Source organism: Giraffa tippelskirchi, chromosome 5 (genome assembly GCF_054371585.1).
Source record: "Giraffa tippelskirchi isolate mGirTip1 chromosome 5, T2T-mGirTip1v1.2.pri, whole genome shotgun sequence".
Classification (NCBI taxonomy): domain Eukaryota; kingdom Metazoa; phylum Chordata; class Mammalia; order Artiodactyla; family Giraffidae; genus Giraffa; species Giraffa tippelskirchi.
In genome coordinates, this window is record NC_137279.1 from 191,948,479 (window position 1) to 191,961,917 (window position 13,439).

At 61.4% G+C, this 13,439-nt stretch overlaps 1 protein-coding gene across 3 annotated transcripts in view; it reads right to left on the minus strand.

Moving 5' to 3' along the window:
- Positions 1–13,439, minus strand: part of HDAC4 (histone deacetylase 4) — a 294,013-nt gene that overhangs the window by 11,350 nt on the left and 269,224 nt on the right. For all 3 annotated transcript variants that reach the window (XM_081491296.1, XM_081491298.1, XM_081491297.1), the window contains 5 exons: positions 12,437–12,524; positions 10,814–10,933; positions 10,014–10,111; positions 1,582–1,700; positions 16–149 (listed from right to left, as the gene is read on the minus strand). In XM_081491296.1, coding sequence (XP_081347422.1) covers positions 16–149; positions 1,582–1,700; positions 10,014–10,111; positions 10,814–10,933; positions 12,437–12,524 — 559 coding nt within the window. The remainder of the gene's footprint in view (positions 1–15; positions 150–1,581; positions 1,701–10,013; positions 10,112–10,813; positions 10,934–12,436; positions 12,525–13,439) is intronic.

A 13,439-nucleotide genomic window follows, 5' to 3' on the forward strand; every position in this document is an offset into this window, starting at 1 on the left:
GCCCGGCCCTCCTACCTCGTTCCCCAGCAGGGCAGAGACGCAGGCTTCCGAGGCATCACAGATGGCTGTGAGGTCGTGGCCCCCCTCCAGCGCCAGGACGACCCGGCCGCCAGCCAGGCCCATCAGCTGCTTCGTCAGGTACCCGAAACCTGCGAGGGAAGCGGGAGAGGCAAGTGGCGGGCGAGGCCGGGCCGCGGCGCCGGCGCCTGGCAGCGGATCAAAGCGCCCAGGGCGCATCATGTCGTGTTACTGAGACCCCGGGGCTGGCACCCCGAGCGAGACACCTAATGGAAGCCAGGTTGGCTTGTAATAAATTCATTGGACGATTTCGGCTTGGGATTCTTTTTGATCTCCGTGGGAGTAGGAATTACGGTTTCGGGGCTTTGATTTCATAATGCTGCAAATCATCTCATTCGGGGGCGGGGAGGAGCCCCGGGGGAGCCCCCATCTTGCCTGCCCTGAACCACAGAAGCTGGGAGGCAGGAGGGCAGTGGGTAGGGCAGCTGCCAGGGCCCGGCCACGTCCGTGCCAGAGCCCAGGGCTGGTCGGCCAAAGTGCCGGGCAGATGCGTGCAAACACACTCACGCGTGCGCCACTGCCGCGCGCGCCCCTCCAGGCCCCTCCTACGTCCGCATCTGGCTTTCATCAGCAGCCACGGTCCCTGCTCGGCAGCCCAACACCCTCCCCACGGGGAACGAGAACGACCCTCCTCAGGGAGCCAGGCCGCCTGACCGCCCGACCCCATCCGTCCGCACAGGCTGGCGCTTGGCAGAGCAGGCCCGAGGCTGGACTCTGCCCCTGGGCAGCTGCGGGTGCCGGCAAGGCCCTGAGGTCCCCCAGCCTCGGTTTTGTCTCCGGCGGCAACAGTGACGCTGGCTCGGAGGGGACGGCGAGGAGCCCAGGAAGCAGCGCAGGGCGTGGGCCCCCTCCAGGGCGTGGAGGACGCTTGTACCCTCCGTCTGTCCTGGGCGCAGCCCCCCGGCCGCCGGCCCGCGCAGGGGGACTCCGCGAGGCTGTGCTCTGTTGCCGGGCTTCCTCTTCGCTGCGCCACACTCTCCCCACGTGGGGGCAGGGGACAGGCTCCCCTGACAAGCCTCCCCCGCCCGGGAACCCCAGGCACCCAGACCACTGCAGCCCCCAGGTCGCTGGTCGGAGTGGGGGTGTCCGGGCCTCTCGTGGCTGGACGCCGGGGTGGTGTGGGGGGAGCCGTCACCTGCATGATTTGCTAGAGATGGAGAGGATGCACAACTCTCCTCCCCTGACTGGAGTGAACCTGCTCTCGGCTCTTTCTGTCTTCACGGCGCTTAGGGCCAGGCCCCCACAGGCCCCACGTGGGACGACAGCCTCAGGAGTAGGGGGAACCCGGCCCCAGCTGACAGCAGCAGCGGGCCAGCCCCAGGCTTGCTGGCCCTCTGGCTACACGCCTGCCGCAGGCCTTGTGGTCTTTGGGGAGCCAGTGTCATGGTTTTGGTAAGATGTCTTTGGGGTTTTGGGGCGGAATCTCCTTCCACAGCCACTGGAGGGAAAGCCTGGCGGGCACACCGCGCATCTGACAGCCGGCCGCCCGCAAACCTGACTTACACTTGGCGGACAGGTTGTAGCCTCCGAGGGGCGTGGGGTGGCCCTCCACGGCGTCGAATCCCGAGGACACCAGCACCACGTCTGGGGCGAACTCACTGGCAATTGGCATGACCACGGTCCTGCACAGGGCAGAGGGGGAGACGCCGCATCAGCCCAGGGCGGCCACCGTCACTGGCTGCCGGGGTCAGCGCCCAGCACCGGGGACCCGGGGCCGCGCGGCCAAGCGGGTGGGGGTGCCCCAGAGCCCACGCCCTGGCCTTCCACGACCCCAGCCCCCGAGGCCACGCCGTAGGCTGCGACGGACCAAATGACCCACTGCTGGGGTGCAGGAGGGACGTGTAAGGTTAATTAGAAAGAAATTCAACACTTAGGATCCCTAAAGGGAAAACCGATACTCCAGTTTAAGAGAACCGACTGGTTAGAAGTATCAACAGTCACTGAGGAGGTCAGAGGTTAAGTTACATTCAGGAAACAAGGCAAGAACAGTGGGGGAAGCTCCTGTTAACACAATCCCCCCAGGAGCTCGCAGCCTGAGTGTACGGCTCGGCCTGGAAATCTCGCTTTGTGCTGAGACTGGGAAGACTCCTGTCCAGTCCAGCGTATGACCCGGAGCCAGCCTCACGTGCCCAGAAAGTACCCCCTGACTTTCTGTCTCCCTCCTGCCCCGAGTGGGTGGGAGGCAGACCACAGCGCCCGGGCCTGGGCTCCAGGGCAGCTGCCCTTGCTGTCAGCCTCTGCCCACTCAGCCCCTCACTGGCCAGAGAAGCCCCGGCTTCACAGTCTCGGGTTGGAAAGCCTTCTGCCGGGCGCTCTGAGCTGCTGGACACACAGAGGGGCTGCTCCTTGTCCCAAAGCTCCCCCGGGATGGGAGCCCAGCTTCTTACCTCTGAGACACACCCCCGCCCCCACCAGGTCTTCAGAAGATTGTGCGGGAGGGGCTCCGTGCGCTGAGCGTGACTGAAGGTCCCCGCCCCTCACAGGCCAGGTCCCAGGGAGGACCATGGCTGTGGGGTGGGCCCCAGGGAGGACCGCGGCCGCAGGGCGGGCCCTGAAATCCCACAGGCTCTTTATTAGGATGACGTCAACTCTGGAAGATGACAACTTTGGCCAAAGAAACAGAATCAGTTCAGTTCAGTCGCTCAGTCGTGTCCGGCTGTTTGTGACCCCATGGACTGTAGCATGCCAGGCCTCCCTGTCCATCACCAACTCCTGGAGTTTACCCAAACTCATGTCCATAAGAAACAGAATGCTCAGTGTTAAATACATCTCCATCTAGGAACGATCCTGGGTTGCAGTCCTGTTGAGAGGTCCCTCTGATTTCAGGTGGAGGAGGGCTGAGAACCCCGGAGACTCACACACAGGTGAAGATCCGGCCCCTGCTCCGCAGGATCCGCAGTGAGGAGCCAGGAGACCCAGCCAGACTCCCGTGACCACGCATGGCCCAGGGGGCTTCCCAGGGGACGTCTGCCTGCAGCGGGCCAGGTGCCAGGAGCGTCCACCACCAAGACTCACTGACTTCACCCATGGCACTTCGCCCCCCTTCTGGAACCAGGGAGTCACAGGCCAGGTGGGCCTCTCAGCAGCTTGCCACTTCTGTTCTTTCCTCTGAAGCTGTGCCCAGCTCAGTTTCCTCCTGAATGGCCTCTGTGGAGCTGACGGAAGCGCTCCCAAGGACTCGGGCTCCAGGCCTGGGGGGCCACCCCTCAGGGCTCAGCAACACTGCGTGTGGATTGGACCAGGGGCTGAGAGCATTCCTGCCGAGGGCCAGGGAGCAGACACTGCCATCTTCAGGCCACTTGACTTAAAAAAACAAGGTGGGACTGGCCCCCTGGGCTGCCGTCTGCCGGCCCTACCCCAGACTACTGCCATTCCAACTCTGGTAAAGTTGCTCTGCCCATGACACCACCCCAGGTCTGACCGCTTCTCTGCGCCAGTGGGACGAGAGTCCACAGGAACTGGAGACGCGATGTAGAAGGCACGGGCTCTTTTTCTGGCTGCACCACACGGCATGTGGGATCTCAGTTCCCCGACGAGGGGTCGGGCCTGTGTCCCCTGCACTGGAAGAGCAGAGCCTTAACGGCTGGACGCCAGGAAAGTCTGCGAGTGCTGTCTTCTAAACACAGCACTGGCATCAGAGTAGGCCCTGGGGCTTGTGGGGAAATTCCTGGTCCAGGCTGGTAGGAGTGGGGGGCCGCCTCGGGATCCAGGAAGAGCCGTCTGCTCCACGCCCAGCAGCTGTGTCTGTGCCCTCAAAGGCACAGGCCACCGTACCCGCTGCAAGGACCTGGTGGGCCCCTCTGCACGAGCCCTTGTCATTCCAGCGAGGTTGGTTTTCAATTATTTTTAATGAAGTTCTTGTCACATAAACTTTGTCTTTGGGCGGGAGACCGGCTTCGGCCACAATCTTGGTAGGGATTTTAAAGCCAGCACGATGTTTCAATGAAAACCACAGACGTTTCAAGCAGACACCAGCTCACTCAGAGAGTTCCGGCAGCCGTTTTGAAGCGAGTGCACGTGGGCGCTCTGCTGCTCTGCTCTGAAGTATCGCGGAGCGATTTCATTTCTAATCCCCCCACAAAATTAAAAAAAACCAGCCCTGTGAAAATCATCATTAAAGGAGGTGAATACCTCCTTTAGAGGGTCCCTGGCATCTGTGCTTGATGTGTGGCTTTGCCCCAAAGCCAATCATAACAAGTTGTAAAGCACAGCTGATCCCACGTGTCGGCGTGTGGTGTGGGTGTGGGTGTGTGCATGTGTGCGTGCAGGGTTTGCGGGGGGTTGGCGCACCGTCCAGGTGGGAGTCTGAGCACCTGGGATAGCGGATGTCTGTGTGCACAGCCTCCTTTCCTCTTCCTGACTGGGACGGTCGATGCTGTAACCCCGAATGCTTGCTACAGTAGGAAGATCTGAAATGGTGCTGTGTGCCTGGCCTGTGCTGATGGGTGTGCAGCACGCATTTTTAGTGTGCCCTGAGCCCCAGGAAACGTCGCCTCCCCTTGACGGGACTCGGCTTCCTCATGGGGAGCAGAGGGCTGGACGCGTCACTACTGACCATCTATCTGCCAGCCTGCCTTCTGGACATCACAGCGGCACCCCACCCAGGACCCTCGTGCCAGCAGCAAGCTGCCAGCCCGTGACCAGTGAACAGGTGCCGCAAAGGAAACAGGAAACTGCCTGTCATTTTATTTCTAGGATGAAGTTTTAATGAGCAGTTCAGTCTGCAAATAACAAGATCTAAACATCTGCTGAAGGCCTTCCCTCAAACCACTGCTCTAAGGTGAGTGGGTCCAGGGGGGGCAGTCCTTGGCAACCTTCTGCGGGACAACAGAGGACAGCAGGGAGGACCAGGAGCCTCCCAGGGCAGCAGACAACAAATCGCCCACTTTCAGGAGGGAGACACCCTGACAGAGGAGGAGGCCGGGTGCAGCTCTGGACGTGGGAAAGCGGGGAGGAGATGGCTACAGGGACAAGCAGTGGAAGTCCCGGGGCCTCTGCGCCCTGTGGGGTGGGACCCAGCCGTGCAAACCACCCGCGTAGCTGAGCTCCTGGGCGGTGGCGCCTCCGCTCTGGACACGTGCTCTGCCCACCCCTCCGGCCTTTGCTCGCTGGCCAGACCACACCTGCAGCCAGGTTTCCACGGGGAAAAGCCAGGCCGGGCGCCAGGGGAGGGGCGGGCTCGGCAGACTGGACGACAGGGTGGACGTTGCTGACGGGCCAGTTCCCGCTCAGACCAGCCTGGCCGCTCCGTGAAGGTGGCAGTGCCCGGGGGTGCTACGGGGCCCCTGCAGCTCCCAGAATCATGTCTTTATCAGCCGCACCGTAACCTCGCACGGCCAGACTCTGGGGTGTGCCAACATGCCAACTCCCAACCCACAGTGAAAACTAAATGCACGAGCTGATTCAACAGCGGGCTCCAGCCTCTAAAAAAGAAATGACTTCTCGATACACCACCCAACTGGGGCCCGCACAAATCCACCAGATTGGCACTCAACGCCAGCTGGGGGCACATGACCTGGTGGCCAGTGGGCTGCGGTGTTGTGTTTGGGGGCTGTGCCCACCGGTGCCAGGGCCTTGGTTGGAACCAGGGTTCCGGCTGCTACGCTGCCCCTGGCTCCCTGCTGCCCCTCCGAATGCCCTGGAAGCACTGTCCATGCAGGCGGGCCCTAAACACTCCTCCCACGCGGCCCCCGGAGCCTTCGTCCCGCAGGCTTTCTTGTTCGCGCTCACTGCTGTTTTGGGCTGGTTTCACAGTTCACGTCTCCAGCCAAGAGAGTGCTCACTGGCTGGAGACGCCGGGCAGAGGGTGCTGACTGTGGCCGAGCCCTGAACCCAGACCTGGTTTTACAAGAGGTTGTTGCTGGGAGCCTGATAGCATGATTTCAGTGACGGCGTTTTGATCATCGAAAACTTCCTTTCCTTTAAGTTCTGCAAGGGGAGGTGTGTGCCCTCTGGGATCTGGAATCTCTGTACACCTGCCCTGGGGGTCCCGGCCTCTGAGTCCCCCTGCTTTGGGGGCCGGGCCTCTGAGCCCCTGCCCTGGGGGTCCCGGCCTCTGAGCCTCTGCACTGGGGGTCCCGGCCTCTGAGTCCCCCTCCTTTGGGGGCTGGGCCTCTGAGCCCCTGCCCTGGGGGGCCTGGCCTCTGAGTCCCCCTGCTTTGGGGGCTGGGCCTCTGAGCCCCTGCCCTGGGGGCCCGCATCCTCTTGAGGCCCCGCCCCCTCCACCAGGACCACAGACCAGGGGCCCAGCACCTGCTCATCAAGTACCCGAGCCCTGCAGAGTGAGGATGGGAAGTAAGACAGTGATGACGGGAACGAGACTGCCCAAGCCGGGCCCCCCAGCGGTGACACTGTAGCCTCAGCCAGGCTGAAACCCGCTGAAGGCCGCCCCTGCTGCCACCCTCCCCCTCCTCGCCCCCCACCGGAGCTGCCTCCCCCGAGGCATGGCCTCTTCACTCTCTGCTCGCCAGCCTCCATATGCCAAGGTGTGGACGTCCCTCCTCCCCACCCCCTGCAGGCTCCTGGACAGTGGGCAGGCACCTCGCCACTCCAGACCCCAATGTACTCTCACCCTCTCCCCGCCCCTGTGCTCCAGGCCACCCCTCCCACCACTGTGAGCCCCCAGGAGGCCTTGTGCTTGAAGGCTGCACGACCAACCGTGGGGTCAGACAGGCGGGTCACACCGCCTGGCCTGCGCCTGTGGGCGCGTCCCCCGGCCCGACACCACGGCTTGGCCGGAAGGCCCCCACCTGAAGGCAGGTGGAAGGCCTTCAGCACAGGTCCGCCTCACCCGGGGGGCCCTGCCACCCATGAGGACAGGCACTGTGCGCCCCCACCTGTACACGGGCACAGTGACCACGGGCTAAACATTGGATCGCTCAACTCCAGGGTTTTACATCTATCTTTTGCTTCTAAGATCACTGCAGTAGGAATGTCCTCGGATAAACTCTCTGCCAAGAAGACCTGGATGCCCCTGAAGAGCTACAGTGGCCGCTAGCGGGGTCCAGGTGGGTGTGTTCACGGCCCCCAGGTGTTGGGCCTTCAGGGACTGTCTCCCCGGAGCAGACACGCTATCGTGAACGCAGCCAGTGCCCCGAACTGGGCTCTCACATGTGTTTCAAAGGGTCAAGTTTTATGTATAGTTTAGCTCAACAACCAATCAATGTTTAAAGAAAAAAATATGGAAGAAACAAAGGCACCTCAACCTTCCTGCAGGGCTTCAAAGGTTGGATAAATGAAATGAGCCAGCCCAGCTGCTCAGAATAGAGGCCAATCTCACTCAGAGAGAGATGAGGGCTTCTACTCGCACACGTGCAGTTTCACCAGCATCTCTGATAACGTCTCTGGGTCTTTAAACCCAAACTGGGCTTTGAGAGCACCAGCAGTCTCAACTCTACCATCTCTGAGCACCTTTGTAACACTGCCTTTAAACCCATGTGGGGCTCTGAGAGGAGGAGTAGTCCCGGCTCCACCATCCCTGAGCACCTTTGTAACGCGGCCTTTCCCCCACATGGCACCCTGAGGGCAGCAGCAGCCCCGGCCCCATGCGCCCCTCGCCCCGCGCTGCCAGGCGGCAGGGAAGTGAGGGGTTAAGAACAGTGCACCGGAGGCCTCGGCTGCTCAGCAGACTTCAAAGCTGCTGGCCTGGCTGGTTTGAATTAAGGTTCCCTTTTCTCCCAGAGTCTCCAGGCCCAGGAGAAAGTGCCGCTGCCTCTGGCTTTCATTAGGGGCAATTTTCTTATCTCTTCTTCATCTCGGGCTTGATCTCCTGAAATGCAGCGAGGCAGGCGTGGGTCTCGGCAGAAGGTGCCCCTTCGAGGCGAGCGTTGTCCGGGCCCCTGGGGAGCGGGCAGAGGAGGGGAAACGGCTCCTGACCCTCCTTCCCCCCTCTGATCGGTGCCCAGGGAACCATAAATTGTAAACTTCAAAGTGCTATTTTACATTAAAATCAATAAAAGAAAAAAAACCCTGAAACAATTTTCCTTTTCAAGGAGGCTATTTGAGCTTTAAAAAGTTCATTTGATAGGGCATCACCATGTACACACTTGGCAGAAGATTAAAACGGGACATCAACAGCAACTCAGGGCGAGGGGTCCATCATACATTGTGGGGCGGGGAGGGGCGGCCCCAGGACCTGCCTCCTGCCCACTTCCCACCCCACCAGCGTGCCCAAGACAGTCCTGGAGGCCGGTTCAGTCAGAACCTGGTCTGAAGGAAGAAGGAACCGCCATTTTTATCACTTTAATCCGTAGTTTAAAGAAAGCCTCCACCAGCATTCTGCCATGCCGGGTCCCCTGAGGCATCAGAGTTCACTGGGCTGTATCCATGCCTCTCAGGGCCAAGTCCAGGCACTTTATTCCCTGGGAAGCCCCTGAGGAGGGCCCGTTCTCGGGGTTGGGCGTGACAAAACGCGGGTGGCTGGAGGGCATCCCAGGGTGGGCAGCGATGGCCTCCACAGTGAGGGCCGGTTCTCATTTCCTGAAGCTGACATTTAACCATGTACGTGAGTGGTTTTCAGATGTGGCGTCCGTTTTGGGGGAGTCCTTCTCCCCTAAGTAAGGGGGGGACAGTGTCACGATTACATTACATCTTATCAGGAACGTTAAGCCACTGAGATCAGAGGAGATAGTGGTCCCGGTGGCGGCCCCGGCAGGCCTTCTAAGGAGGCGGGCAACGGGGTCTTGTCTGCGCAGCTCATCGCTTGAGCCGTTATTTGTGGGAACTGAAGCGGCAGGGGAAGGGGCCTCACGTCGGCGGAGCCACCGTTGGGGCCCAGCCTTCCCATCACCAGGCCCAGACAGCTGCCCTTGAGGCTGGGGACTAGACGAGGGAGCAGATGCTGTGAGGGTCATGTGACCCCTGCAGCCATCCCACCCAAAGCCCAGCCCAGGGCATGCGGCAGGGAGGGTCCTCGGCCAAGCTCTGACGGCCTGGCCTTCGCTAGGATCTCAGCTGCCAGATGCAACACTCGTGCTCACATCCACGCACGCCTCCATGCACATGGCCGTGTGCGCACGCACGCACACCCACACAGACACAGGTGGGTCACACACACACACATCCACATAGATACAGGCATATCACACACACACGCGCGCGCGTGCGTGCCCACATGCAGGACGACTAGAGCACGCACTCAAGGGGAAGGGAGGAAAGTCCCCCGGAAACTTAAGGGGCTCCAAAGCCTGGTACAGAGGCCGTGTTTCAAACAAAGACGGAAGGTCTGTTGGGCTTCGCCACTGATCAAAACTCTCCTCCTTCCGAGCGGCCCTGGACGCACACTTGCCCCAACTCCAACAGGAGGGGGAAACCAGTGCTGCCAGCCCCAGGAATCCCTTCAAAGTGGCCCAGATTGAAGCAGAAATCATGGCTTGATGACAAAAGCAAAGACGGTTTTACAGAATTGCCCTGAACCCGACTCCCCTGGCCCAGCCTAACACGACGGAACCGGGGTGAACGGGGGAGTCATCTCCTGATTTTTATGTCAGTAGAGGAGGGATGTTTACTTCTGTTTCCCATTATCTCACAAAAGGTTTTTTGAAAGAAGAATTAGGAGATTAGGAGCCTTTTCAGACTGCAGCACCCGATTCTCGTTAACCTCACGCTTTCTGACACCTTCCCCCAGCCTCCCTCACTTTCTTACTATAGAGACCCCAGACAGAGTCCTGGTTTCTATGTGATGCGCAAGACGGGACCCTGCAGACAGAACGTGAGAACAGTCTTGGGAACGCCACCTGCGGCCTGAAGAGCAGACTGTGAGAAGCCTTGGGGTTTGTCCCCGGAAACGCAGAGACGGCAAGACCGGTCCCCGCGGTGCCCGGGGAGGGAGGGGGTGTGCTCACGAGGAGGTGCAGCTCAGAGGAGAACGGTGGACTCTGCGGGGGGTTCCCTATTGCTCCCTAAATGCCCCACGGGGCAGAAGCCAGGACCCTCACCTGAAGGCCGCCAGGTACTCAGCGTCTCCCATGGGGGGGTCCAGGCCGCCAGTGAAAGCCATGTTGACGTTGAAGCCCACGCCGGGGCCCGTGCCCACCTGCACGGAGGAGAGAAATGCGTGCCACGACCCGATCCGTGCGGCCCTCGGGGTGTGCCCCTCACCCGCCCACCCGCCCCCGACACGCTGCCTTTCAGGACGGGGCGTTTTCAGAGGCAGAAGCCCCGTTCCCTGATGCGTGCGGAGTGTGGGGGCCGCGCACCCTGCCTGAGGGAGGGCCCACACCCGTGAAGGGCCTCGGGGACCGCTGTGAGCCCGCTGTCTGCCCCGACGTCCCTTCCAGGATGAGACCCTGTGGCGGGTGGGCCCGTTTCCTTGGACGGGATTCCCCACTGTTGGGCTTCTCCACTCAGAGCAGGGACTTTCCTGCAGTCTTGGGGGTCACTCGGGAGCCCATCGTGGGGCACCTGACTGGCAAGAGGGTGGTCACCGCCCTGTCCGAGGGATGGGACGGGCAGTGTGGCCTGGACATGCGCGGTGACTGTCCAGCAGCCTCTCCCGAGAGTGAGGGTGCCCGTGCTCACCAGCCTAAGCCCTCAGTCTGCCCAGATTAGAACCAAGGTTCTCCAGGGTTTCATCTGCACTCGGACCACACGCAGCCTAGGTGGGCACTCCGACCAAATGCAGCCCGTGTGGGCACACGTGAGGGATCCGGGCTGATGGCCGCCGCCAGTCACGCCAGGCCCCCTCTGCTCATGGGCCTGCCCCTAAGGCCGCGCCTGCAGACGGAGCCCTGCTCACCTCGTCAGGCGCGCCGCTGCCCGGGAAGAAGTTGCCGTCGTCGTAGCGGTGCAGGGAGATGTAGAGCACGCGGGGGTCGCTGTAGAAGGCCTGCTGGGTCCCGTTCCCGTGATGCACATCCTGCGGGGGCGGGGAGGGCTCAGCACCGGCGCCCTCCTCTCGAGGCCGGCACCTCCCGCCCGGCCAGCGGGGATGAGCCCCCCGGCTCAGGGCCCTCAGAGCATGGCCCGCGGCAGGTTCGCAGGGAGTCTCACTGCTCCGGGGGCTGCCATTTCTAGGCAGGGTCATCTGATCAGTGTCTTGTCCCAACCCCGGGGGTTGGGGGCGGGGGGGGAGCTTGGCACCACTGTCACTGCTGGGGTAAACGCCCTTCCTGCCAGCCTGGGGTTCCCACGGCTGGTCACGTGGGAGGGCCGGCTCGGGGCCGGCTCCGCCAGGGGCCGAGAGCTGGGGGCAGACCCAGGACACCGGGGGTGCCAAGCCCCAAGCGGGGTGACAACCCACACGAGTGGGTGGCCAGCGGCCAGTGCGTGAGCTGCGGGCTGCAGACGAGCCGCGGTTTTCAGCCTGGGAACTGCTGAGAATCCCGCGCGTGAACGCTGTCTGAGCTTGTTGGAGAAAACGCGGAAGGAGAGCTGGAAGCGGGGGACCAGCCAGACTCCACCAAGGCCCGGGGGTGAGGACGGGGCAGGCGCCACCCGGCTGCAGTCTGCTGCCACAGCAGAGCCTCACGCACAGCCCTGGACGGCAGCCGGCGAGCGCCCACCTTCCAGGGGCTTCGCGCCCACGTCCCAGCATCTCTGACTGCTCCCCATGGGGGGGCTGACAGGGGGCTCCCTGGGGTGAACGGAGCAGGCACTGGGCGTGTGAGGACCATGGGTAAGAACCTCTGACTAGCGCCCACCGCCCGGAGCTTGGGGTGTCCTGGGCTGTGTTCCGGTTTTACTTTTCCCAAACCCGGGAGGAACTCTGCAGCATAAAAGAGAATCCCGCCTGAGGTACCTGTTTTTTTTTTTAACTAAAAAATTATGAAATGGATCATAAAAACCAAAGGGAAATTTCTCCCCTCCCCTCCCCTCGCCATCTATGGCTTAAAAAACAATAATAAAGTGAACACCTTGAGTACCCACCTCCTCCTTCTGGAATTCAGTTATTCTATGGTGTTTGTCATAGACTTTACCCTTTGAGGCAGGGCATTGTCAGAAGTGGCCCGTCACGTGGGCAAGCGGGAAAGGGGGTTAAATCAGTAAAAACCAGGTACCCCGGCAGAAGCAGGAGTGACAGTGAGGCAGGGCGGCCATGCCCCGTTGGTGCCAAGGGCCCACGAGACCCGCCTGCCCCCTACCCTCCTACAAGGTTTGGCGAGACCACCCTCCGGCTGCTCCCTCCACCGCCGGCCTGTGTCCAGACACTTCAGAAGCACAGTCACTGACAGGACCGGCTGGTAGGAACTGGCAGACCGCTAGCGTTTGGACTTTTACTCTCTGTCTTTGAGGGAGTTTCCACAGAGTGCAGGTCCGCAAATCCAGTGGTCCGCGGAGGAGGGAAAGCCCACCTCCCCTCTGTCTGCTGGGGGTAAGGGGTGAGGGATGAGCTGGCAGCGCCCCAGACCCCCCAACTCACCCAGTCCACCACGAGGGTCTTGCTCACGCTCAGCCTTTGCTGGAGAAGCTTGGCAGCGATGGCCACGGAGTTGAAGTAGCAGAACCCCCTGCAGGGGCGAATCAAGAGAAACGGGGACAAACGTGGGCTCTGATTAGTTTGTACACAGCTTGCACGAGGACACTCGAGAATCCCGAGGGTCTAAGAAGTCTGGTGAACCACGGCTCCTGATGAAGCGATCCGGACACCCTAACTGATGCTGGTCACGGAGACACACACACACGCACACACATGGGCCCCGCACACAGCCCGCCCACGCTCTCAGGGTGACAGGGTCCACTTCACTTTGTGCCCCGGGACACTTCCCAGGACACGCGCTGACCAGCCTCCCAAGAGGCACGAAGGCCCACGGAACACAGAAGTTATGATTTTACTTGCTCCCCGCTTATCTTTCCATGTTCTAGGATGTATAACAGTGGTTCTAGAGAGGCTTCAAGAGGACAGGAAAAACAAGCTAAGAAAGTGAGTCTAATAAAAATGAAAACCTCCTAAACCTGAACTGCCCCAGAAGCTGAGAAGCCTGGGTGGGTTTGTTTTCGGGGTGCAGGCTGGCTGTCTGGAAGCCTGGGATACCAAGCACCTGTAGCCTCTGCTGCCTCACTGGCCTGCGAGACCCCCAAGAGAGCCTCCAAGGACGAGACTCCTCTAGGCTCCATCTGGGTCCCCCCGGGCCCACTCTCTAGAATATCTGACAAGCCAGACTCAGATTAGAAAGGTGACCTCAGAGAAGATACCCAGTTGGTCAGCACCCACTCCTGGGTCATGCGGACTGCCCTGGGCCAGGGACGGACGCACACGGGTGGCGACAGCTCCCTCCACAGCAAGGGCCCTTTCTGCAGCCGGGTCCCGACGCCCCCACTGGGGTCAACGTAGTTCTCTGCCTCCGTGCTTCCTGGTTCTCCCCGCGGCTCTGTCTGCACGCGTGTGCATCACCAGCCGACAGGCCAGCGCTCAGCCTTCCAGG